Source organism: Dendrobates tinctorius, unplaced genomic scaffold (assembly GCF_039654945.1).
Source record: "Dendrobates tinctorius isolate UK_male_01 unplaced genomic scaffold, ASM3965494v1 ptg000044l, whole genome shotgun sequence".
NCBI classification, from domain to species: Eukaryota; Metazoa; Chordata; class Amphibia; order Anura; family Dendrobatidae; genus Dendrobates; species Dendrobates tinctorius.
In genome coordinates, this window is record NW_027361712.1 from 20,602,700 (window position 1) to 20,628,778 (window position 26,079).

The following is a 26,079-nucleotide window of genomic DNA, read 5'->3' on the forward strand; positions in this document are numbered from 1 at the left end:
CCGGAGAACATGGCAGGCCTGATTAGAATTTATGAGCCTACTTAGCTGTATCCATGTTTATGTCTGTCAGTGTGCATGTAACAAGATAGCAGGGGATGCTGCAGCCCTCTTTTCCATGGCAACTGTTTCCATGGGACTGCCTCTCTCTTCCTTCTGCTACCATGGAGATGGTAGTCGGGGGCCAGCTGCAAGATGTTGCTAGGGAGAAAAAGAAGGCTGTGTGCTGATGAGCAGAGCTGTATACACTACAGTGTGTGTGTATACATAGGTAAATAATGGCAGATGATCCACCTAAACCTGCATTTATTGCTAAAGATACATGCATTTAGTTGTAGCATGCTCATAGGTTTCATATAGCTAATATTCAATTGATAACTTTTACACTGTGCCAAGCTAACAAGGTGCCCTGCAACCTGGGCATCGGTGTATATTTAGTCACCTCAAATGACCCCAACATCCCTCCCCGTAGCTATCCTTCTTCCACCCCCACCCATCATCTCTCCTTCGCCCACAGCACATCTTTACCAGTGACTGGATATCATAAATGCTCCAAACTTCCAGCACACCTCCCCCTCCTGGCCACCACTATCCCTCTTTGCACATCTCCACCCTGACAGAAGCCCCTCCATATTTAGCTCTCCTCCTCCTTTCCATCCTCCACCCCCTCCAGCCGTCTCAAACCTGCATCTATAAGCACAGAGAGGTGAGTGAGGAGCTATGTGTGAGTGAGCGGATTGTAATGTGTGCCATGTACATAGGTGTGTGATTGCGGTCCCACTCCGTGCTGCACTCTTTATCTGGGCTCATTGCCACCTTATCCTGGGTATCATGTACATGGGTGTATGAGTGTGGTTCCACTCCGTTCTGCATGCTATATCTGGGCTCATTGCCACCTTATCCTGGGTATCATGTACATGGGTGTATGAGTGTGGTTCCACTCCGTGCTGCATGCTATATCTGGGCTCATTGCCACCTTATCCTGGGTTTCATGTACATAGGTGTGTGATTGTGGTTCCACTCCGTGCTGCACGCTATATCTGGGCTAATTGCCACGTTATCTTGGGTATTTCCTACCCCGGGATGAATATGTGCCCATCTGATAATCCCCCTGTGTGCACTCACTGTAATCAATACCTGCCAATATGTTGCTATTCATAATAATGTCTATTTAGCTTGTTTTCTGCACTATTTGCATGTGTTCTGTACATACATGCATGTCAGTGACCTAGAAATAGTAGTGTTTTGCTTTGTTTTCAGGCTGGCAGACACATTTTAGATAATATGCGTATCCCTTGGATGAGCCATGCTATTGTATGTATTACCATGACACACCATATATGCCCATTATACCGTAAACCTTGACATTTCTACATTTGGATATTACACTGACTAAATTGTTTTCTTTGTTAGGCTCCCCAAAGTCTGCTCATAATCATACTGTCAGTCATTTTTCGTTTTTACTATGCCTCATTAATAATTTACATATTGTCTGGTGAAGTGAATAATCTTCTGAACCAATAGTAAAATAGAAATAGATGAAGTTTGACCCCCAGGATCCCCTATTAGAGCTTGACAAATAATGTGGATTTCCATTCTCACTGCATTGACAACAAAGTGTAAACTCAGTGAACCATGTATAGTATTTAGTGTAACTGTCATGTTTTCTCTTTTTTAGGTATTTTAGTAGTCACATGACCGAACTGAGATTGACTTCGAGAGACCATTAGGGACTGGATAAGAGCTTCTACTTGGATAATGGACACACCGGTATAGGGACAGGTAAAAAAGAAATATAAAGCTGCAAAATCTTGCATTTATAGAAACGCCTTGGAGGAAAAAGGTGACAAAGAGCAATTAAATAGACTGAGTTTATACATGAATCCAACTCTTTATACATCAATGGGTGAACTCCATAGGAGACAGAGAAACTAAATATGCATTGATTGTGGAATAGGCAATTAAGAGGCAAACTGGGGGTCGGACGAGATCGATGTGAGACCGGCTTTTGCATGTTCAGCGGGGGAACATTTGGGTTTTCAGATGGTGGATGTTATGTGGGAGACTGGCATGAGGGTCGAGCTCATGGATATGGCGTATGCAAAGGCCCTACGAGGCAAGGAGAATACAGTGGCCTTTGGAGTAATGGATTCGAATCTCTGGGAGTTTATACGTGGCCCAGTGGTAACACATATCGGGGATACTGGGACCAAGGCAAAAGAAATGGGCTGGGTGAAGAGCACAAAGGGCGATGGCTGTATCGAGGCGAGTGGACACATGGATTAAAAGGAAGGCTTGGAATGAGAGAGAGCCTCTCCGGAGCACGATATGAAGGCTTATGGACAGATGGACAGCAGGATGGATATGGTGTTGAGACATATTCAGATGGAGGTAAGACATCAATCATCTATATTTTAATGGATTTTACTTACTGTCTAACACATATGACAAAGTCCATAAACGTTGCAAAGTGAAAAACATTCTCTGCTTTGGTAAAATGAACCTGTCACAATATACTTTGATAATTCTATTATTAAAATATTATTCCTAATATGTCAAGTTATCACCTATCCTTAGAATATGTGATAACTTTATACCAGTCCCAACTTTGCAATACATAATTTAAATGGAGTTATGGCTATGCGTATGCACCACCGCTTCATTCACAGTGTATGGTACTGCCATAGTGGTGGTGTACCCCCCAGCAATCAGCAAGTTATCACCAATACTATGATTAGGTAATAACATGCCATGTTTGGAATAACTACTCAAGTACTACAGCAAAGATCTGCATAATAACCAATGAATTTTATGCCGATATGACTTTTAAGTCCTTTTCTTCCCTGCAGGTACATATCAAGGACAGTGGCAGACTGGTAAACGTCATGGATATGGGGTGCGACAAAGTGTCCCATATCACCAAGCTGCACTTCTACGTTCTCCTAGAACACCAACCCTGAATTCCTTGCCACATTCACCTGGTCCCCATTCTCATGCCAACCCAGAACTGCTGCCAGGAAGTCCAGCCTCTGGCTCACGAGGAGGTTTTGTACTGAAAGTTAGAGGGGTTGGATCAGATGGCCCAGGACCTGGAGGCAGTGGTAAGCCCAAGAAAAGAGGCTTTTTTTTCACACGTTCTCTCATACTCAGTGGTTTCCGATTACATCGTGGATCAGACACCAAAGCACCTTCAAGTGGTCGAGATAGCCAACGCAGTTCTATAAGAAGTGAAACAAGAGGTGCTGGAGGATCTTTGGGGTCAAGTGCCAGTCAGGATGGTTCAAGTGCTAGTGTAGCGGAAACAGAATCTGAGTTGCCAATTGCTGCATGGGAAACAGAGACTTATGCTGGTGAATGGAAGGGTGACCGGCGCAGTGGGTATGGGGTAAGTCGAAGGTCCAACGGCCTTTGTTACGAAGGAGAATGGTTGCGAAATCGACGGCATGGCTATGGTAGAACCACGTATCCTGATGGGTCACGTGAAGAGGGAAAATACAAAATGAACATGTTGGCCAGTGGAAAAGTCAAGAGTCTGTTTCCACTACGAAGAGGAAAAGGGAGAGAGAAGGTGGAAAGAGCTGTAGATGCTGCAAGAAGAGCAGAGGTTACAGCAAGACAGAAGCAAGAGATGGCACTAGCCAGGTAAGTGTAACTAGAAGATGCTACTGACACAACAGTTCTCCCAAACAATAGTCTTTATTTGTATGATATTGTTTTTTAACCCATAAATGGAATTTTTCCCAAGCAGAACTGAACAAGGTTCACAAAACTTTGTTAGATTTCTTAAAGCAAAGGCAGTTTTGGCTTTACATACAACAATGGATTTGTTATTGGATAAATAGCAATTTCCTAATAAACTGTTAATAACAGGCTAGATAGCAAATAATTAATCTTGCTTTCTAGTTCTTCAAAATAGATGCTTTGGAACACAGTGAGCACAAGTCCCCTTGATTTTATACCATGCACGGCTCCACTCTAAGCGGTGGGGTTGCTGTGAGTTAGACCACCACCAATCTTTACTTAGGGTTGGCTATCAATTTTAAAGAACTGAATAAAGTCATTTAAAGATTTTTTGGACTTAATGAGCAGGCATCAATAGTATGTATGTGATGTTATATCACCTATAACTTATTAAAAGGTGGACTATCAAGATTATTTTCCTCTGTGTGATAGGATCACCTTGTTGTTCACATATTTCCTTTGTATCTGGAGCTATCCTACCAGCCCTAGTTACAAGGGAAGACGGCCTTGTTATTGGTAGTCTGATTCAGGGCTGTCATTTCACAGATCACATGAGAAGTCACCGGGTCCTAGAGAGGAAGATGCAGAACATCCTCCGCTGTGTACACAGGGCTCATTGAGTGCTGTGCGTAACATGATAGAGAAGTCAGACGCAGACTGCCCATACACTATTAATGTAGGAGGTTCCAGCCAAAAATATACCTATGGGTGCCCCTCAACTAAAGCAAATGCCATAAGTCTGCAAAAGGAGGATCAGATGTATTTGATTCGAGATATTCATTTCTGGCTTGTGCCATAAGAAAAGGCAGGGAGATAACTGTTTGGCCAGACGATGGTTTAACCAATAAGAAGTGGCGCACTCTTTTCCAATGTGTGCCCCGAAGGTCTCTCACAGCCGGATACCTGACAAGTACCCAATTGTGCTGCCATGGCTGTGCATCAACCTCACCTCATAAAATGTTACTGCAGATCAAATTATAAGACTATATGATGCCTGAAGATCGCACAGTCAGTCTTTGAGTTTAACCCCTTCCTATCTGAGCCCATTTTTGTTTCTGTGCTTTTTTCCTCCACTTTATCCAATAGTCATAACTTTTTTTATTTTTTGGTCGACATAGCCATATGAGTGCTTGTTCCTTGAGATGGGAAAAAAAAATCCATGAGAGGTCAAATTGTGAGAAAATGTAACTCTGTCATTGTTTTTATAGTGTTCATTGGATGAACATAATTCTCCATGTTCAATCACAATGGTATAGCTTGGATAGCTTTTTTACATTTTAGTGGTAAAAAAGATATAAACTTTGTAAGAAAAAATATTGGTTTGTGTGTCCATTTTCTAAGACTCGTAAGGTTTTTTTCTTTATCTCTCCCTTAATGAGGCTGTATGAGGGTTTGTTTTTGGTGTGACAAGCTGTAGTTTTTATTGGTACAATCTTGGGGTACATTCAACATTTTTTTTTTAGCTTCTACTCCCTATTTTTGGAGATGCGTGAAAACCAAAAAATTATAATTCAGGCTTTTCTCATTTTTTTTCTGTACAATGTTTTCTGTTCAGGTTAATTAATTTGAAATACTCATACATCAGACTTTTGCAGACACTGTGATACCAAATATATTTTTTATTATCATTTTTAATTTTTTTATTTTTTTAAATTGGGAAACAAAAATCAAACTTTTCGATTTTTATTTTTTAACTTTTTTTATTAACATTCACTTATTTATTTCAGGATTATTTGATTGCTTATACTGAAAAACTTTGGTATGGCAATATAAAGCAAGTGTGACAATCTCCTAAGAAGACCAGGCACAGGCTAGACTGCATGGGAATGCAAAAATGGTGGTGATGGGGGCCTTTAGTAGAGCCCGGCTGCTATGGTAATCCATCGGATAAGACTAAGTCCCTTCAATTAATATTTTATGCGTTTTTTCCTCTGCATGTATCCGTGCTAAAAAAACACAGCGTTTAAAAAACTCTCTCACAGACTCCTTACTCTTCTGAGACCATCAGGAGGCTTAAGTGTCCCAGATTTTACCTCATATCATAAAGCGATACATATGAGTAGATGGTTAAAACTCGCTTCAGCTTATCAGTCCTCACAACATAATAATTTAGAACTTCTTCTACTCGAAAATAACATGCACCAGTACATATGGAATGATATAATTCCCCCTCCCCATCTGAAGCTAGACCCAATCACCCTGACAGCCTTTAAAATCAAAAATGACCTATCTAAACCCAAATTCACAGATGATAGACTTTCCGCAGTGACTCCTACTAGTGTCATTCCGTATCTTCTTAATCCCAATTATACTGATACATTTAACCTTTGGCACCGTCTGCCTTCTCGGGCAATTTCCCAACTAGACTTAAGGTACTGTCACACTAAGCGATATCGCTAGCAATATCGCTATAACTTGTGACGTTATAGCGATATCGCTGTGTGTGATACTTACCTACAACCCTCTCCCCCGCTGGTTATCGCTGATCGCGCGAGAACGTCCAGGATTGTTTCTCGTCGTCAGCTTCCTGCGGCGCTTCCTTCTGTGGTGACGAGCGACGCGTGGAGCCAGGCGGGAGGACGCAGGATCGCCTAGTGTGACAGGTAAGTAGCGACCCCTGTACCCAGCGATGTCGCTGGTGAGATCTGCGTGTGTGGCAGCTCACTAACGACCACTTAGCGATGTACCAGCGATCCTGACCGCGTCATATCGCTGGTCGGGATCGCTGGTACATCGCTAAGTGTGACAGTACCTTTAGGCAACATTTCTCCTTTAGACATCTGGCCTACAAACTCCCACATTCACCCTAAGAACTTCCTACAAGAAATCCATGCCTTGGAAACTCTAAAACAATTTAATGCTAAATTTACTAAGACCAGAGACTGGACTTGGAGTGAATTACTGTTGAAATTCCGAATGCCTTTTCCCAAATTGCTTTCCAAGATATACAAAAACATCATTTCCCCTCCCGCCGTATCAAAACCAGTATGCCTCCTCTCTTGGGAAAAAGAACTAGACATTTCGTTAACTGATCTAGAGGTGTACAACATCCTAACCACCTCAAAAGGCTTTTCTAGATGCACGTTGCTACAAGAAAATGCGTACAAAATCTTTACGAGATGGTATAGAAAGCCCGAGTTTCTTTACCATCTTGGACTAACTAAATCAAAATTATGTTGGAGGTGCGGCTTAGGAATGGGCAATATGTCACACATATACTGGTCCTGTCCTCAACTTCTTGAATTTTGGTCGGGGGTCAACAAAACATTAAAAGACCTTAAACTAACTACTAAAACCCTTTCCCCTAAGGAGGTTCTGCTTTCATGTCCCTCATCTGATTACAAACTGAAGAAACATGAACCCTTGGCTCTGCTGCTAAGCGCTGCTAAGCATCTTATCTCAACCCATTGAAGGGACCCATCTCCTCCCTCCTTACCCGAATGGATTGAGACAGTAAAACTTATATATAGATTAGAAGAGCTCTCAAGTTGGGAGTCTCACTCACATCCATTTTTCTTAAAGGCCTGATCCTCATGGAGACAAAAATACGCTCAATAGAGCCCTCTGATGTTTCCTGACCTTTACCTGCTCTCCAACTAGCCTTTATTCCCATCCGTCTGCCCTGAGTAACATCTACAGTTAGATGACCCCCGTCCTAAGTGCTGCCATGTCCCTCATCCGGACCCACTTTGTAATTTTAATATTAATCGACTTCAATACCTGTCTACCTGTTAATGATGACGTATTACTTCTATCTCGTATTACCTTATTACACCTGTACCACTGCATTGTTCTGTATTGGTTAATATTTGTGTTATATTATTGGGTTTGACTCTGTTAGTTAAACCGTATTTTTCCTATGACATACAGATTGTCAAATAACTGTTTCTGCTCATGCAAAGTATTTATATATCTGTACTGTTGTCCATGTTGTTTGAATAAAAATTACATATTATATAAAAAACACAGCGTTTTACAGTTCTAGCAAAATGTATGGGATTTATAGAAATCTCATTCACACTGTGCTTTTTTTCTACTCTTGGGAACTTGATTTGTGGTGTGATTTTGAAATCTGCAACATGACAATTACTCTTACTGTAAATATGCATTCAATTTAGAGCTTTTCCCATAAGCCTGGATGAAATGAGGAAAATCCATAGATAAAAAAAACACTTATGCAATGTTTCTGCGTTTCCACAGTGGAAATGCAATATAAACGCATGTATTCCACACAATGTCAATAAAGTTTTAAAAAAAAGCTAAGTAGCAGGAAGTATCCAAAACAAAGCAATTATATCTAAAAACAAGATATACCAAAAAAAAAACAAAAAATGCAGCTAAAAAAATGCGATAAAAACTCGTTACCTAATTTACGTAGTAGTTGCAGAAATTCAGCAGAAAATCTGCAAAATCAAAAACTTACTAAATATTCGTTGTGGAAAGTTAGTCGAAATGGCTAAAATACAGCAATCTCTATATTTGTAGGCATTTAATAGAAAATTTGACCTGGTCATGTGATGAGCACAAAGGTAAAGGACTGACTACAACTACAGTACAGTTATCAGAGCTCTTTCTTAAAGCACGGATTTCCAGGAATTGCAGTACTTGGGCCGACTCTGCGTTTTGCTGGCTGCCAGCCCTTTAATTTCTTCTTAGTCTACGAGCACGTGCATGCAGCGCTCACTACTGAATGCTGCGGCATATGCAATGAAAGATTGTATCCTACCACTGGCCAGTGCCAGCGTCAGGACGTACTTTGTGGTTAGAGTTCGCGGGCAATGCGCTCTCGTCCCACAGTAGCGCGTCTGCAGTGACATCTATACTGCAGCTCCTTGTTCCTGTGATGTCTTTATACCCCAGCCCCATGTCTCCTCCTGTGATGCCTGTACCGCATTTCATGTCTCCTGTGATGTATATACCACAGCCCCATGTCTGCTGTGATGACTATGCTGCAGTCCAATGTTTACTGTGATGTATATACTGCAGTCCTAGAATCTCCCGTGATGTCTATTCTACAGCCCCATGTTTACTGTGGTAACTATACCTCAGCCCCATGTCTCGTGTGATGTCTATACCACTGCCCCATGTCTCCTGTTATGAATATACTGCAGCCTTTTGTCTGCTTGATGTATATACAGCAGTCTTGATGTCTCCTATATGATGTATTACAGCAGTCTAGGTGTCTCCTATGTGATGTATATGGTAGATCTCCCACTGTTTGAGTTTTATAAATGTAATGTGAACAATGATGAGTTTCCTACTGTGAGGAGACCCCCCAGTGTAATATACAGTGCCTACAAGTAGTATTCAACCCCCTGCAGATTTAGCAGGTTTACACATTCGGAATTAACTTGGCATTGTGACATTTGGACTGTAGATCAGCCTGGAAGTGTGAAATGCACTGCAGCAAAAAAGAATGTTATTTCTTTGTTTAATTTTTTTTTAAATTGTGAAAAGTTTATTCAGAGGGTCATTTATTATTCAACCCCTCAAACCACCAGAATTCTGTTTGGTTCCCCTAAAGTATTAAGAAGTATTTCAGGCACAAAGAACAATGAGCTTCACATGTTTGGATTAATTATCTCTTTTTCCAGCCTTTTCTGACTATTTAAGACCCTCCCCAAACTTGTGAACAGCACTCATACATGGTCAACATGGGAAAGACAAAGGAGCATTCCAAGGCCATCAGAGACAAGATCGTGGAGGGTCACAAGGCTGGCAAGGGGTACAAAACCCTTTCCAAGGAGTTGGGCCTACCTGTCTCCACTGTTGGGAGCATCATCCGGAAGTGGAAGGCTTATGGAACTACTGTTAGCCTTCCACGGCCTGGACCGCCTTTGAAAGTTTCCTCCCGTGCCGAGGCCAGGCTTGTCCGAAGAGTCAAGGCTAACCCAAGGACAACAAGGAAGGAGCTCCGGGAAGATCTCATGGCAGTGGGGACATTGGTTTCAGTCAATACCATAAGTAACGTACTCCACCGCAATGGTCTCCGTTCCAGACGAGCCCGTAAGGTACCTTTACTTTCAAAGCGTCATGTCAAGGCTCGTCTACAGTTTGCTCATGATCACTTGGAGGACTCTGAGACAGACTGGTTCAAGGTTCTCTGGTCTGATGAGACCAAGATCGAGATCTTTGGTGCCAACCACACACGTGACGTTTGGAGACTGGATGGCACTGCATACGACCCCAAGAATACCATCCCTACAGTCAAGCATGGTGGTGGCAGCATCATGCTGTGGGGCTGTTTCTCAGCCAAGGGGCCTGGCCATCTGGTCCGCATCCATGGGAAGATGGATAGCACGGCCTACCTGGAGATTTTGGCCAATAACCTCCGCTCCTCCATCAAGGATCTTAAGATGGGTCGTCATTTCATCTTCCAACAAGACAACGACCCAAAGCACACAGTCAAGAAAACCAAGGCCTGGTTCAAGAGGCAAAAAATCAAGGTGTTGGAGTGGCCTAGTCAGTCTCCTGACCTTAACCCAATTGAAAACTTGTGGAAGGAGCTCAAGATTAAAGTCCACATGAGACACCCAAAGAACCTAGATAACTTGGAGAAGATCTGCATGGAGGAGTGGGCCAAGATAACTCCAGAGACCTGTGCCGGCCTGATCAGGTCTTATAAAAGACGATTATTAGCTGTAATTGCAAACAAGGGTTATTCCACAAAATATTAAACCTAGGGGTTGAATAATAATTGACCCACACTTTTATGTTTAAAATTTATTAAAATTTAACTGAGCAACATAATTTTTTGGTTTGTAAGATTTATGCATCTGTTAATAAATCCTGCTGTTGTGTGAAGTTTGAAGGCTCTAACTTATTTGCATCTTATCAAACCTGCTAAATCTGCAGGGGGTTGAATACTACTTGTAGGCACTGTATATCTGTGTTCAGTACGACTTACCGCTGCAAGTTTTTTACAAAACTTATAATTGGAAATATTTGCCTTTGCGCTAGACCAGGGTTCCCCAACTCCAGTCCTCAATGCCCACCAACAGGTCATGTTTTCAGGATTTCCCTTGTATTGTACAGGTGATGCAATTATCACCTGGGCAATACTAAGGAAATCCTGAAAACATGACCTGTTGGTGGGCCTTGAGGACTGGAGTTGGGGAACCCTGCTCTAGACCGACACAAATCTGGAAAAGCAGTTACAAGTAGCAACATTATCAATACCACCTAACATCACAGCCTCACCAAAGAGAAGCAGTTACAGCTATCACATTAGCGATGAGCTTCATAAGAGAAGTAATGCTGAAATCTGTGTTTTAACCCCCTCCTCACGGTGTCTTCAGATTACATAGTAAAAACTTGCTGACAGATTCCCTTATAAAGGAACAATTGGTGAAAATAGTCCAATTAGCCCACATCTGTGAGATTTGTCAGTACGACCTTGTCTACAAACCTCCAGTTGTTTTATGGTCCTCTGTATACAAGTTTATTGAGTATCAAAATGTGTTCTAATTAAAGGGGTTTTACCACAATAAGAAATACTTCCAATCTAAAATATTTTGGAAAAAACATACACTTTTCAAATAGAATTAATTTCCAAAAATGCATCCTTTTTTCAATATCAAGCATACCCATGTAGCCTGATCTCTGGTGCGTTACATTGCTTCTAACCACATGCTTCTCCTGCTGTGACCCAGCATGCGCAGATGATATCCGGAGTATGGAGATTGCACATATTCTTCACATGGGCTTAGGCAGACAGCGGAGTTCTCATAGCAGGCAGGTTTCTTCATCCTGTGCCAGTGAGCTACAGAAAGTTGGAAATATCAGCTTACTGTCACCGCTCTAGAGGCCAGTGTGAGAACTGTAATTTCCAGATTATTTTAATGTCAATATTCACATGAAAACTGAAAAAAACAGATCAACCAAATTAAAGCCCAATTGTACATGCTGATGAATTCCCTTTAATGTATGACAAAGGGTAACATGCAACGTTAAAAACAAACAGACTCTGTAAGTGAGGTGGATGATGAGTCACATGTTGACGGATTTCACAAATTGATAGGATGGCTAATTCCTTAAGTGTGTTTTTTCCTTTTTTATCTTTTTCCCTTTCAAGCTTCCTGAACTATAACAATTGTAATTGCTGCGCAGACAAAATTGCAGAAATCATTTATTGTTGATGCTCTAAGTGCTTTTATGCCAAGAAAATAAATTAAGATTAATGACAATGTTGGAGAGAAGAGCACAATATGTTGAGGTGATGGTATCATTCCAAACCATGAATCCCCTGGAGATAAATTATGGAGATTTCTTTAGATTGCACATGACCAGACACACAGGCAGTAGATAATTTGCAGTACCCACTACCTAAAACATGAAAGAATTTGGTAACAATATTTGAGAACAGTTTGATTTCCTGTAATACAATGGTCATAAGTGACCATTTTCTTTTCTCATAGGGAAAAGCCATAGTCCAAATTCCCCCTGCCCCCCTTATATTTAAAAAAAGAGGGCTGGTCCAGGTAATATACTAATTGGTGGGAATCCAACCAATGGGACCCACATAGATAGGCAGAACTGGGAATTTTCATCCCTAACGAGGCACTTCTAACCTCGTTACTAAATGGAGGAGGCAGGTCTGTTGGAATGTGCTTGGTGCAACAACTCCATTCCTGTCTGAGTGTTTAGTTGCTAGATTTGTATGCTGTTTATAAAATTAGGAAAAAAAACTCCCAGAGGCTCACACAGGGATAGCATGTGACTGTATTTCCTGTTTTTCCTGTGTCAGTGTATGAGAGATGCAGCCTGCTGTAGATGCTACACAGATAGAGACACACAAATGATTTATTCTTGATCTATTAAGCTTATCATACAGTATATTGTTCCTGTTTGTTCCTGAATAAAGAAGCTCTATTGTCACACGCATGGAGAGTATCGTGAGTAATCCACTGCCAACAAGGTCGAATTCTCCATTGATTCTCTATGAGGCTGCTGGAAAAAACAGAATGAAACACTCAGCAGCTCCAAGAAAGTGCCTCATTCTGCCCATCGGTGCAGGGCCAGCAGTTGGACTCCCCTATCTTTTTCCCCTATCTCACCTGAAAACCCCTTTAAAAAGTACACACAGTAGTAGAGTTGATGTGCAGGTTAAAGGAGGGTAAATTCACAGCACGCTCTTGTGATGAATGAAATTTCTTTTTATTTCAATATTAAACTGCAGCTGGACATAAGCTCAGAGTAAGCATAAAGTGCAAATTATAGATATGACATAACGTTTTGACTAGGTCCCGGGTCTTTTAATAAAGATGCTCTGGAGGAGAGGGGATGAAATAAGCATACTGTTAGAGAACACATATAGACAATATATATAATAGATAGACCCAAAAGGGTGTCTCTGGAGCATTTATAGGTATAGCAGCAAACATTATGCTGTACATGTCACAATATGGTAAGATGACTAGATCCTCAGGCAAACGTCCATACTACCTCTTGATAAAAACAGCGATCACGGTAAATAAACATACTTCAATGCAAATAAACAGAGATCAAGGAAAATAAGTGAAAATAAATGAACTTGCATAGATACAAATCAGGGTCTCCCAGTTAATAAAGGGTAAAGATGGTTTGTATGGATGCTTAAGTAGGTAAAAAATAAGAAATGCAAGGTCAAGGTTAATGGTATGCCTGAGGTGGGAAGGAAGAAGTCATTGAGGGGGAGTATATACCTAAGTGTGCTGAGCTTGTGCATAAAGTGCAGTGGTAGTCCCTGGTGGGCAGAGGCTTACTGCCAATGGCGGCAGAACACGTTGCGTATCGTACTTTCAACTTTTTGAAAGCAATGATGGGAAAGGGAGCCGTCAGCTGAGTACCTATGGTATGTGGTGCCTATAATACTGTGGTACCCATTATACTGTATGGAGGACTATGTGGTACCTATAATACTGTATGGAGGACTGTGTCGTGCCCATAATACTGTATGGCGGACTATGCGGTACCTATAATACTGTATGGAGGACTGTGTGGTGTCCATAATACTGTATGGTGGGCTATGTGGTACCTATAATACTGTATGGAGGACTATGTGGTCCCCATAATACTGTATGGAGGACTATGTGGTATCTATAATATAGTGTTGAGGACTATGTGCTGCTCATAATATTATATGGAGGACTATATAGGAGGAAAATGACTTTATAAGGGTGCAATGTGACCCATTATTTAATGAACAATATATGGGGCTCATTATATTGTATGGAGCATTAAATGTGGCTCATTATTCTTTATGGAGCAATATATGGGGCCTATTTTATACTGCATGGAGCAATATATGGGGTCCATTATTCTTTATGGTGCAGTATATGTGGCCCATTATACAGTATGGAGCAATATGTGGGGCTCATTATACTGTATTGAGCAATATATGGGGCCTATTATATACTGCATGGAATAATATATGGGGCTCATTATTCTGTTATGAGCAATATATGGGGCTCATACTGTATGGAGCCATATATAGGACTTATAGTGTATAGAGCATTACATGGGGCTCATTGTTCTGTTAGGAGCAATATATGGAGCTAATTATTCTGTATTGAGCACTATGTGGTGTCCATAATACTGTATGGAATACTATACTGTCTGGTTTCTGACCTATTGTAGAATTTACAATAGATATCACTCACGTAATGTAAGAAGTAAGTGAAATCTTTGGCATTGTACTATATATTTATTTCTCTGCCATATCTGTGCATCATGATTGTGGTATGTGTTAAAGGGACCCACTGAGACTCTTTCGCCCGGGGGCCCACAAAAACCTGAAGCCAGCCCTGCTCTGCAGCTACTGTAGAGATACAGTTGAATTAACTTATGTATCATTACAGACACTTCCAGATCTCATCTTATAGTGCTGTCTGTTTTTATCGACCCCCCCCCCCACACTGACTGCCATGAGATGAGAATATCTGGAAAAGTTTGTATTGAAATACGTCATCTGTTTCATTTCTACTCAGTAGCTACAGAGAGCAGTAAGGAGAGGAGGGTGTGTATTTATTATCTTCATAACAGTGCCTACTTATGATTGGTCAATCTCATGCAGGTGAAGAAGTGTGCGCCCTCAAAGACAAATGTCTGGAATCATCCAGATGGACTGTAACATAAATCATAAACTAAACTTTATAAGCTAATTTTTCCTCAATGGAGAGGAGAAATTAAAAATTAACAACTTGTTTTACTCATCTCCTCAACCGCTATTCCTTGATGTGGCCAGTTTAACATACTCAAACAAGTGAAAGATCTGTTTTGATTATACAGGGTGGGCCATGTATATGGATACACCTAAATAAAATGGGAATGGTTGGTGATATCAACTTCCTGTTTGTTGCACATTAGTATATGGGAGGAGGAAAACTTTTCAAGATGGGTGGTGACCATGGTGGCCATTTTGAAGTCGGCCATTTGGATTCAACTTTATTTTTTCCAATGGGAAGAGGCAGGGCTTCCAATAGGAATTTCGGGGCCTCATACTAACAACATTTTTGGGGCCCCCCTTGAGACTCCACCCAGGTTCCACCCCAGCCCCGCCTCCACCTTTCGAACTGTCCACAGTGCCACTGCTCTCTTGGAAAAACTCCACTTCTCACCAATCACACATTAACAGTTCCCATCTCCAGATCACACACATAGCCAGCAGCTCTTGCTCTAGCCAAAAAATTTTTTAAATTCACCACCACAACAAGGTAGACTCTTTTGGCCAGGCCCTACTCTACTCTAACCAATTAAATATTTGCTACAATATCCATTACAATTTATGTATATTTTTATTTATTTTTCAATTTTTAAAATGCCCAATATTATCACATCCAAAAGGGACAAACACCACCGCACCATGTCCAGACCACATATTACCACCACATACTGACCTATAATACCACATACAAGGAAGAAATACAGCCACACCATGACCAGACCACATATTACCACCACATGGTGACTGAATACTAAAATACTGATCATTAATAAAAAAAAACCACAATACTATCACCATAAGTGCCATTATACTCATGAGATCTGTACTTGGTATGCAGTGTCTGTGTACAGGAAATACAGTGATCACTGATGACATTATTCACAGGAGCTCTGTATATAGTGTCAGTGCACAGGAAATACAGTAATCACAAGTGACATACACAGGTGCTCTGTATATAGTGACAGTGTACAGGTAATACAGTGATCACTGGTGACATTGTAAATGGAAGCTCTGTATACAGTGTATAGCGTCAGTGTACAGGTAACACACTGACTCACCAGTGATGTTTCTAGGTGAAGTCCTTTATCTTCGCTTTTCATCTTTCATCCAGCACAGAACGCCATCACGTCTTCCAGCCAGGGCTCGTCTCTGCAGGGAATAACACAGTTATCTAGAGCTCCGCTTGCAGAACACATTACTTAATTTTTTCCCAACTTCTACACTACACCAAGATGAAGAAAAAAAAGGCGACAGTGTCGCTCTGCACATTAACAGGACCACCCCCCATTTAAAACAGCATCCTCAGAAACATAAAATAAATACATCATTGCAGTAATAATATCCCTTAATTAGCCCCTATGGTACTAATATCCCCCATCCTGGCCCAGTGTATCTAATTTCTGGCTCCAGCCATATGTTCTCCCATCCTTCCCTCATGAGTATACATTATGACCCATATGATCTCCCGATCCTGCCCCATCTGTCCCATGATTCTGCCACCCCATCTGTCTCCATTCTGCCCCATGATCCTGCACCATGTGTCTACCATCCTGCCCCCTCCTGTGTCACATATTCTGCCTCGTGTCTCCAATCCTGCCCCCTGTATCCATTCTGCCCCATGCATCCATTCTGCCCCACTGTGTATCCATTCTGCCCCCTGTGTCCATTCTGCCCTTCTGTGTCCATTCTGCCCTCCTGTGTCCATTCTGCCCCATGCCTCCATTTTGCCCCGTCTCCATTCTGCCCTCCTGTGTCCATTCTGCCCCAGTACCTCCATTCTGCCTTCCTGTGTCCATTCTGCCCCCTGTGTCCATTCTGCCCCCCTGTGTCCATTCTGCCCCCCGTGCCTCCATTCTGCCCCCGTGCCTCCATTCTGCCCTCCGGTGTTCATTCTGCCCCCGTGTTGTACATTCTGCCCCAGTGTCATCTATTTTGCCCCCCGTGTTGTCCATTTTGCCCCCCGTGTGGTCCATTCTGCCCTCCTGTGTCCATTCTGCCCCGTGCCTCCATTTTGCCCCCTGTGTCGTCTATTCTGCCCCCCTATGTCCATTCTTCCCCCGGCTTGCCGCTTTCAATAAAAATAAAAAAAACAAACACTTTCTCCTTACCTGGCCGCGGTCCTGCAGCGAAGATCCATCAATTCCGTTGTAGCGCGCACTGCCGGCGACTGAGAATGACATCAGATGCAGGCGCGTGCACACTGATGTCAGCTGCCAGCCTCCGATTGGAGTAGAGTAACTGAGCCTGCGCCTCGGATACAGGTTCAGTTAATTGATGGGCAGTGGGGCCCGATCGGCGAAAGTGACGGGGCCCGATGCAGGCCCCATACAACAGTCAAGGCAGTAATGCCCTGATGGCGGCCCTGGGAAGAGGGTCATGTGACACATCAATTACTGAGAATTTCACTTGAAAAACAATGGTGTGCTTGGTTTTAAAGTAACTTTATTCTTTCATGAGTTATTTACAAGTTTCTCTTTGTTTACAGCGCTGAATTTGCAGAATGGGCAAAACAAAAATTGGAACAGGACCCTCAGTTTACACAGAACATTATGTTCAGTGATGAGGCAAACTTTTTTGGGTGGGCCATTTATATGGATACACCTAGATAAAATAGGAATGGTGACAGTTTTCTTGTGTAGGGTGTCTTGCATTAAAATCTGCTGCAATGACCCGGGTACTACATTCACGAGATATCAACACAATTTCTATCCGCTCCTCACGTATTAACCTCTGTGACCTGTCAATGGCTGTAAACAAGAGAAACTTGTAAATAACTCATGAAATAATAAAGTTACCTTAAAACCAAGCACACCATTGTGTAACAAATGGAAGCGGAGGCACACGTGGTGAAGTTTACATTCGTTTATTTTTTGAGTGAATCCTTAGGACCACGATCAGGGGCTCCGAAGGGGGCGTGACTAGTGAGGCCCAGGTATCCGTAGTAAGACCCCTCGAACAGTATCAGAATGGAATAACTAGGGAACACAGGTGCTACCTCCAGTTAGACCCCGGACACGTGGCAGCTGTCCCAGCGGGACAGACGAGTAAGCAGAATATACAGATATGGTGGAGCTGACCGGCGGGTACCGGGTATACGGATAGAAGCTGGCACTGACGTTAACCAGCGAATTTCGGGTATGCAGGTGGAAGCTGGCTCCAGTGAAACTGGCGTAGTCCAGAGGTTCGGCTGGCTAAGCGGCGGGACGAGACGGAACTGAAGCAGTCGGTACAAACATCGTCTTGGACAGGCGAATAACAGGTCACTGATATTCTGCGGAAATAAACAGTGTAAGCAGAGTACTAGACGGAATACTGCAGAAACGCAGACAGAGCAGACACAGAACTGGGACTAGCAACAGTAGATATTCGTTGCTCCGGCGCCCTCCCTATGGCGAAGGGGCCAGAAATAGCAAATAATGCGATGCCATTTTTTAATTACTCTTTTTGAAAAATGCACACGGTCTCTTTAAGAAACCTAGAGACCACGCGCGCGGCCTTAATCTCATACCAGGGGATGTGCTGGCCGCACACCAGGAAGCAGGGGAAGGAGCAGGACAGCCGGCAACGGACTGAGAGCGAAGGCCCCACCGGGGGTCTCGCCGAGGTACGGACTTTACAACATGAGGAATGGAGCCCTGCCGGAGGTCTCGCTGAGGTACGGCCACCACAGCATGAGTACGGGTACCCCGCCGAGGCTCTCTCTGAGATACGGGCACATATGTAACACATTGTTTTTCTTGTGAAATTCTCAAGTTTGATATGTCACATGACCCTCAACCCATTGGAAAAAATTAAGTTGGATGAAAAATGGCCAGCTTCAAAATGGTCGCCATGATCACCACCCATCTTGAAAAGTTTTCCCTCTCCCATATACTAATGTGCCATAAACAGGAAGTTGATATCACCAACCTTTCCCATTTTTTAGGTGTATCCATATAAATGGCCCACCCTGTATAATTATTTGAATGCTTATACAGTACTTTTAGGTGCACTCATATATTAAATGTATCAATATCAATTATATAAAAAAAATCCCCTATTAGGTAAAATATTATGATAAATGTAGATGTTAGTGTGTATCTGGCATGACATCAATGCAGCAATTCAGTCATAAGAACCGTATATGCCCCTAATGGATTGATCATTGAAAATGGTCATGAAGGAATGACTCTAGCATCTATACACTACTTAATTATTTATACCGACGCTGGCCTAATAGCATAGCAGGCGGGGGCTACAGATTTGAGGTTTAGAGGACTTGTGTTAGTACGTAGGTTTGTCCATAGAAGCATCTGGTGAATATGTTCTATCACTAAATTCCATTGGGAATATTTCCAAGACTGTGTTATTTCTACTGCTTGCTCTTTTTACAGTATGATATTAAACATATATTATCACACCTCATCACCATCTCTTCAATGATTTATATATTTTACAAGGATAACTTGCTTGTCGAAGAGCTGCTGGCAAGCTTCCAAGTGTTTGAGAAGGTATTGTACTCCCTTTTATTTTACACTTAGCCAGGAGCAAATTGCAGGGAAGCATAAATTACATTTGTAAGCGCTATTGCCCTGTCTGCTCTTTTAATGTATTTGCATTTTTTCGACAGTATACCTTCAGTTGCAGTAATCAAAGAAATCACTATCTGAACAGTCTTGCACTTGACAAATTCAAAATGGAAAAAATGACTGAAGGAATTAATGAATATATAAAGACAAATGGGAATTGTCATGATCCAGGTTGGATATGACAGGTTTTGAATAGGTAACCTTTTTTTTCCTTTGAGCTGGTTGCTTAGAGTTGGTTTTGCCTCCGGTGGCCATTAGGGTTATTACACAGTGGTGTCTTTTGTTCTAGTTTGCCCCCAGTGGTGGTGAGCGTTATTGCACAGGAATCTCTAACAGGTGTGAGACTCTGGCTCTTAACTATAAAGGTGTGTCAGGTGTTCTCACTCATTGTTGGTGATATTGGTGTTTTCCAACCATCCTTGGTGAAGAAAGGAGTTAGAGAGAGTTCCTGGCAGCTCAGTCAGAATCCTGGAGTGGCAGCTATGGTGTCAGAGAGGAGTTCTGGCAAAGCTTGGAGGAGTGGCAGCTATGGTGTCAGCGAGGAGTTCTTGTAAAGCTTGGTGGAGTGGCAGCTATGGTGTCAGCGAGGAGTTCTTGCAAAGCTTGGTGGAGTGGCAGCTATGGTGAAAGCTGCACTCAGATGTGGGACTCTGTTGCTGGAAAGCTGCACTCAGGTGTTTGATCCGGTTGGAGGAAAAGATGCACTCAGGTGTTGGACTCTGTTGCTTGGAGCATTAGCAACAGAGCAAAGCTAAGTGGTGTTTCCCTGCTTGTCACTTTCCTCAATGTGTGTTTTAGTGCAGTGGTGGGATTAGTTTCTGCACCGTCCACTTCACTAGTAAGGGATTGGTTCAGGGTGAGCTAGGGATTTCAGGTATCCTGATCGGCGCCCGGTGCGGAACCGGCCTAGGGATCGTTAGGAGTGTAGAGACACTGACTCAGGGGAGTGCAGGAGGTCTCCACGTCCCCGTTCCCTATCGCAGGGCCACCATTGTAATTGTTTTCCTGGTTTTCCTCTTTATTCTGAAATTCGCCCTGCTGGAGGCGGTGTATCCAGACATACGTGTACTACTGAAATTCGCCTGCTGGAGGCGGTGTATCTGGCTGCACGTTCTATTATTTAAATTCGCCCTACTGGAGGCGGTGTATCCAGGGTCACGCGTGTCATATAAATTTGCCCTGCTGGAGGCGGTGTGTCCAGTCACAAGTGCCCATGACAGGAATTAAGTAAAAGAAAATAGTAAGGATGGGTTCCCTACATAGGGTAAATCATGTGTAGTGGTTGATCTTTACTTACCCTTTGTATTAGTTAGATAGTATTTGCATTGTAAAAGGAACCTAAAATTTCTGAGTCATGATCGCATGTATAATATCATATGCACTTTATTATTTTATTTGCTCGCATAAATAAATTGTGAAAAAAAAAATCTGTCCCAAAATGGCACTGCCCGCCCCTGCGCAATAGCATCTCTCGGCGATCCGAGATATGAAACTGCGCAGGCATCTGCGGTACCATCTTGCTAGAGAAAAAAAAGATGGCACCACCATCGCAGTAGCATCTATTGGATCGCCTATAGATGCTACTGCGCAGGTGCGGACAGCGCCATTTTGGGATAGATTATTTTTTTTTTTCTGAATTAATTTATACAAGAAAATAAAATAATTTAATGCACATTATACATGCGATCATGCTGCATCACAGATGCCGAGGCCAGCGCTTGGCTGCTGAAGGTGAATTTTCTTTTCAGTACATATAATATTCAGTATGTAAAATTGGGGGCAGGTCAGTGAGGGATCAGTGATCTGTCATAAGCCATACAGATGAATATGTAAGCACAGCACCTCATGAAGACCCTCCCCATACAGATTAAGCAACAACCACAAGATGGATTTCATTAACCAAGATATTATTTTAATCAGTACAATAGCGCCAACCTGACACTGTCTGTAGGTTACTGAGCATAATCCTTTTGACATGTTAATGGCCAAGCCAAATTTTACAATTCTGACCGCTTCAACGAATCCCACTGATTCTGAGATTTTTTTTTTGTGACATATTGTACTTCATGATAGTGATAAAGTTTGCTCAATATGATTTGTGTTTATTTGTGAAAAAAAGCGTAAATTTGGCAAAAAATTGGGAAATTTAGCAATTTTGAAACTTTTTTAATTTTTATGCCCTTAAACCAGAGAGATATGTCTCACAAAATTGTTAATAAATAACTTTTCCCACACGTCGACTTTACATCAACACAATTTTAGAAACATAATTTTTTTTGTTAAAAGGGTTAAAAGTTGACCAGCGATTTCTCATTTTTCCAACAAAACTTACAAAGCCCCTTTTTTTTTACAGACCTGATCATATTTGAAGTGACTGAGTGACCTATATGACAGAAAATACCCAAAAGTGACACCATTCTAAAAACTGTGACAAAAAGTTAAATATTAATTTTTTCCTTCCACATTCCAAAAATTCCTGTGAAGCACCTGAAGGGTTAATACCCTTCTTAAATGTGGTTTTGAGCACCTTGAGGGGTGCAATTTTTAGAATGGTGTCACTTTTGGTTATTTTCTGTCATGTAGGTCCCTCAAAGTCACTTCAAATGTGATGTGGTCTCTATAAAAATAGTTTTGTAAATTTTGTTGGAAAAATGATAAATCAATAAAAAACTTGTCGACATGTGGGAAATGTTATTTATTAACTTTATTAACTATTTTTGTGACATAGCTCTCTGATTTAAGGACATAAAAAATAAAAGTTGGAAAATTTAGAAATTTTTGCCAAATTTCCGTTTTTTTCACAAATAAAAGCAAGTCATATCAAATATATATTACCACTATCATGCAGTACAATATATCATGAAAAAAACAATGTCAGAATCACCGGGATCCGTTGAAGCGATCTAAATTTATGCCATGTCATCTGCTGGTATAGGTCCACTGTGTTTTATCAAGACCAAAGTCAGCACAGCCGTCTACCAGGAAATTTGAGAGCCCTTCATGCTTCCCTCTGCCGACAAGCTTTTTGGAGTTGGAAATTTCATTCTCCGGCAGGCCTTATCACCTGTCCACACTGCCAAAACTACTAATACCTGGTTTAAAATCAACATCACTGTGCTTGATTGGCGAGCAAACTCGCCTGACCTTAACCCCATAGAGAATCTATGGGGTATTGTCAAGCGGAAGATGATAGACACCTGTTATGAATGGGTCACCGAGGAGAAAAAAAGCAACACGCGCTAAGTCTCAGAAAACCAGAGAGGTTGGTAACTATGCAGATTGCAGATCCCTGATCTTAAATCACAACTAGCAGCAGTCGTGGAGCGTGCCTACGATGGTCCTGGACGCCTCGTCACAACCGGAGAGCTAAATAAGCCTAAAGTAAGAAAAGAGGAAAACTAACTCCCCCAGAGCAGACCCCAAAGGAAAGACAGCCCCCCACATGTATTGATGGTGAAACAAGATGAAAACACAAACAAAGGCAGAAAAATAGGCTGAGCAAACGGTGGGGCCAAACTAACTTTAAAGGACAGGAAAGGAAAGACACTATCTGCAATCTGCCAAAAAACCCTCAACAAAATCATGTCCAACACTTCTGATAACAAAATTAGCCCTGAAGTCACTAGACTTCTCCCACTATATCAGCACTCTGAAATATTCTGAGACCGAGCAAAAAGAGGCCAATCTAATAAGGACAAAAAGGCAAATCGGCAAATACTGATAAATAAGAGTGGAAATTCAGCACAGCACAGCCCAGCCGGGCTGGCTGACCACACAAAAACTGAGTTGACCAACAAGAGCAAGTGTGAACATAAGCAAAAACAAACTTAACTTGAGAAGACTGGAGCAGAGTTGAAGTCCAAGACCTGAGAAGCAGACTGAATCACCAGCGCCAGGATAGGGCGTCGGCTGTCTTATATCCAGTCTGATACTCCAGAGATCCAATCATTATCCTCCTCGTCAGGTGGCAGACCATTACCAATTAAACCAACCTCACTACCTCCTGTCACCACTAGATGGAGAACGGAAGTAGAACTCCCAGCTGGTGGTGCAGAAAATGAGCTCATAACAGACACCAGACCCAACATTGCAGATTAGCTGAAGGCTGCTATCAAAGCAACCTGCGCTTCCATAACGCCTCAGCAGTGCCACAGGCTGATCGCCTCCATGCCACACCGCATTGATGCAGTAATTGATGCCAAAGGAGCCCCGATCAAGTATTGAGTGCATTTTACTGACCATACATTTCAGTAGGCCAACATTTCTTATTTAAAGCTGGTGTTAGAATAATTTATAACTTATTGAGATAATGACTTTTGGGTTTTCATTGGCTGTAAGCCATAATAATCAACATTAACAGAAATAAACACTTGAAATAGATCACTCTGTTTGTAATGACGCTATATAATATACGAGTTTCACTTTTTATAATGAAGAACTGAAATAAATTAACTTTTTGATGATATTCTAATTTTGTGAGATGCACCTGTATTTTGTAAATGTAACTATTGCTACAAACACTTTCCAATGCACAATCTATTGGATCAATGTAAGAAATGAAACAGTAAATATTAAAAAAATGTTACCGTGTTCTATAGTTGATCTATTTGCTCCTTTTTTTTTCCAAAAAGCCTATTTTCTTAAAGGGGATATCCGGGACTTAAAAAAAAAAAGAAAAAAAAAAAGTGCTTAAGCACTAACATGCATGTAGTTGCTAACAGAGGCAACTACCTGCCTGTTGTACACGACGCCGGTCATTGACCACTCCTGCCGGAGATTCAGCTTCTATTTGTCAACAGAGCAGCAGTAAGGCTAAGTGCACACGTACTTTTTTGCCCTGCGGATTTTTCCGCGCAGAATTGAAGAAATCCGCAGGTCAAATGACCTGCATTTTTCCTGTGGATTTATTCCTGTTTTTTTGCGGTTTTCTTGCTGTTTTCCCCTGCGCTGCGGATTTCCCCCTGCGGATTTGGAGAATGGAGCAGGTGGAAAACCGCACAAAAGAAGTGACATGCTGCATATTTTGAACCACAAGAAAACCGCGCGGAAAAATCCGCAGCGTCTGCACAGCGTTTTTTTTCTTCTATTGATTAACATGCTACTGTACATCACAATGCGGATATGCAGCGTTTCTGCGCGGTAAAATCTGCTGCGGATCCGCTGGAAATCTGCATCGTGTGCACATGGCCTTAGTCTTCCTGTTGACAGTCAGGAATATTGGTGGCGTGCTGATTGACAGCTGGCTCCCCCCAGTTAGGCAGCAAGGAGCCGGCAGTCAATCAGCATGACACCAGTAATCCCACTCTATCAGCAGGAAAAGAAACAGTTGCTTGGTTGACGTGATGTCAAGTCAGAAGTCTGTGACCGCTCTGTGCTGTCGGAGACCAGTGCCGGGCACAACCTTCCTCTTAGTGTTTAGGCATATTTTGTTTTTCTTAAAGTCCTGGATATCCCCTTTTAAGTATTTCAACATTTCATTGCTTCTGTGCATTTAAAAAATGGGTATAATTTGCAAACAGTATTGATTTAAAAAATGTCCTACTGTTCAGTGATTTAAAGGGAGTCTGTCACCTCGGAAAGCACTAATAGCAGATATAGGGTTAATCTGCAGTTAAATAGCATTCCTATGCTGCTCGGCTTTTTAACTATAAAAGTGACGTATTGGGTGAAAATGAACGTATTTCCTCCTGGGAGCTGATGGCTTTCAGTCATGGGGGTGTGTTCGGAGTGTCTGCAGTCACCGCTCACCGCATCGCTCACTATACTGTGAGCAGCAGCTGTGTGCCTGCCCCAGCACTTTGGCAGTTGGCTCCTCAGCATATCTGCGCAAAGCAAGCTGTCAAATTGCTGGGGTGTGCTTATAGCCGCCACTCACAATATAGTGATCAGTGACTATAGCTGCTTCGCGCATGCCCCTATGACTGAAAGCCGGCGGCTCCTCGGGAGAAAAGTTAATTTGCTGCCGGGTGTTGCACATTCAGTAAGGTGACCAGGCAGCATTGTAATGCTGTTATATATCTGCCGGTAAATAGTATTTTCCAAGGTGACAAGTTTCAGCTACTGTGCACACCTCTGTGTCTACTACATTAATGCAAACTAAATAACTAAACAATCACAGTGTGAAGTCACAACAGTGTTATATCACTTTCTTCTCTTTGCTTTCTTTTTTTGCAGTCTGTAAGTCCACAGGAGTCAAAGGGAGTGTAGTAACTAATGATCCCAGGTTTATATAGTGCTACACAATGGTGTTTGTTGTCTGTATGTTTGTAACCATGGAAACATGAGCTGTATACACAAGATTGTTGTATATGTTAAACCACTTAGCGGTGGGGTATATGTAGTGGCTTAGGTGCTGATCCCGCTTCATAGACAGCAGATGCTACCTGTGTTACATAGCCGACCCAATTAGCTGCTTTTAACCATTTAGATGCTGCCTTCAATCACTGGCAGCGGCATTTAAATGATGCAATGGCTAGTGCGCTGTTACACTGGCTCCCATCTCCACCATGTAATCGCCATGGGCCGATAGGATATACCCGGCAGCTAGAGTTCTGCTGAAGGCCCCCGTGG

General features: G+C 42.1%; 1 protein-coding gene across 3 annotated transcripts in view; it reads left to right on the forward strand.

Annotated features, from left to right (window-relative positions):
• Nucleotides 1-417: 417 nt before the first annotated feature.
• JPH4 (junctophilin 4) overlaps nucleotides 418-26,079 on the forward strand; it is a 44,932-nt gene continuing 19,270 nt past the window's right edge. Inside the window, exons 1-4 of one of the 3 annotated variants that reach the window (XM_073575414.1) lie at nucleotides 418-703; nucleotides 1,676-2,388; nucleotides 2,847-3,639; nucleotides 5,466-5,599. In XM_073575414.1, coding sequence (XP_073431515.1) covers nucleotides 2,010-2,388; nucleotides 2,847-3,639; nucleotides 5,466-5,475 — 1,182 coding nt within the window. In that variant the 5' untranslated portion in view covers nucleotides 418-703; nucleotides 1,676-2,009 and the 3' untranslated portion in view covers nucleotides 5,476-5,599. Of the gene's footprint in view, nucleotides 722-1,675; nucleotides 2,389-2,846; nucleotides 3,640-5,465; nucleotides 5,600-26,079 lie in introns of those variants that run through there. The other 2 variants (XM_073575412.1, XM_073575413.1) reach the window with 2 other exon arrangements.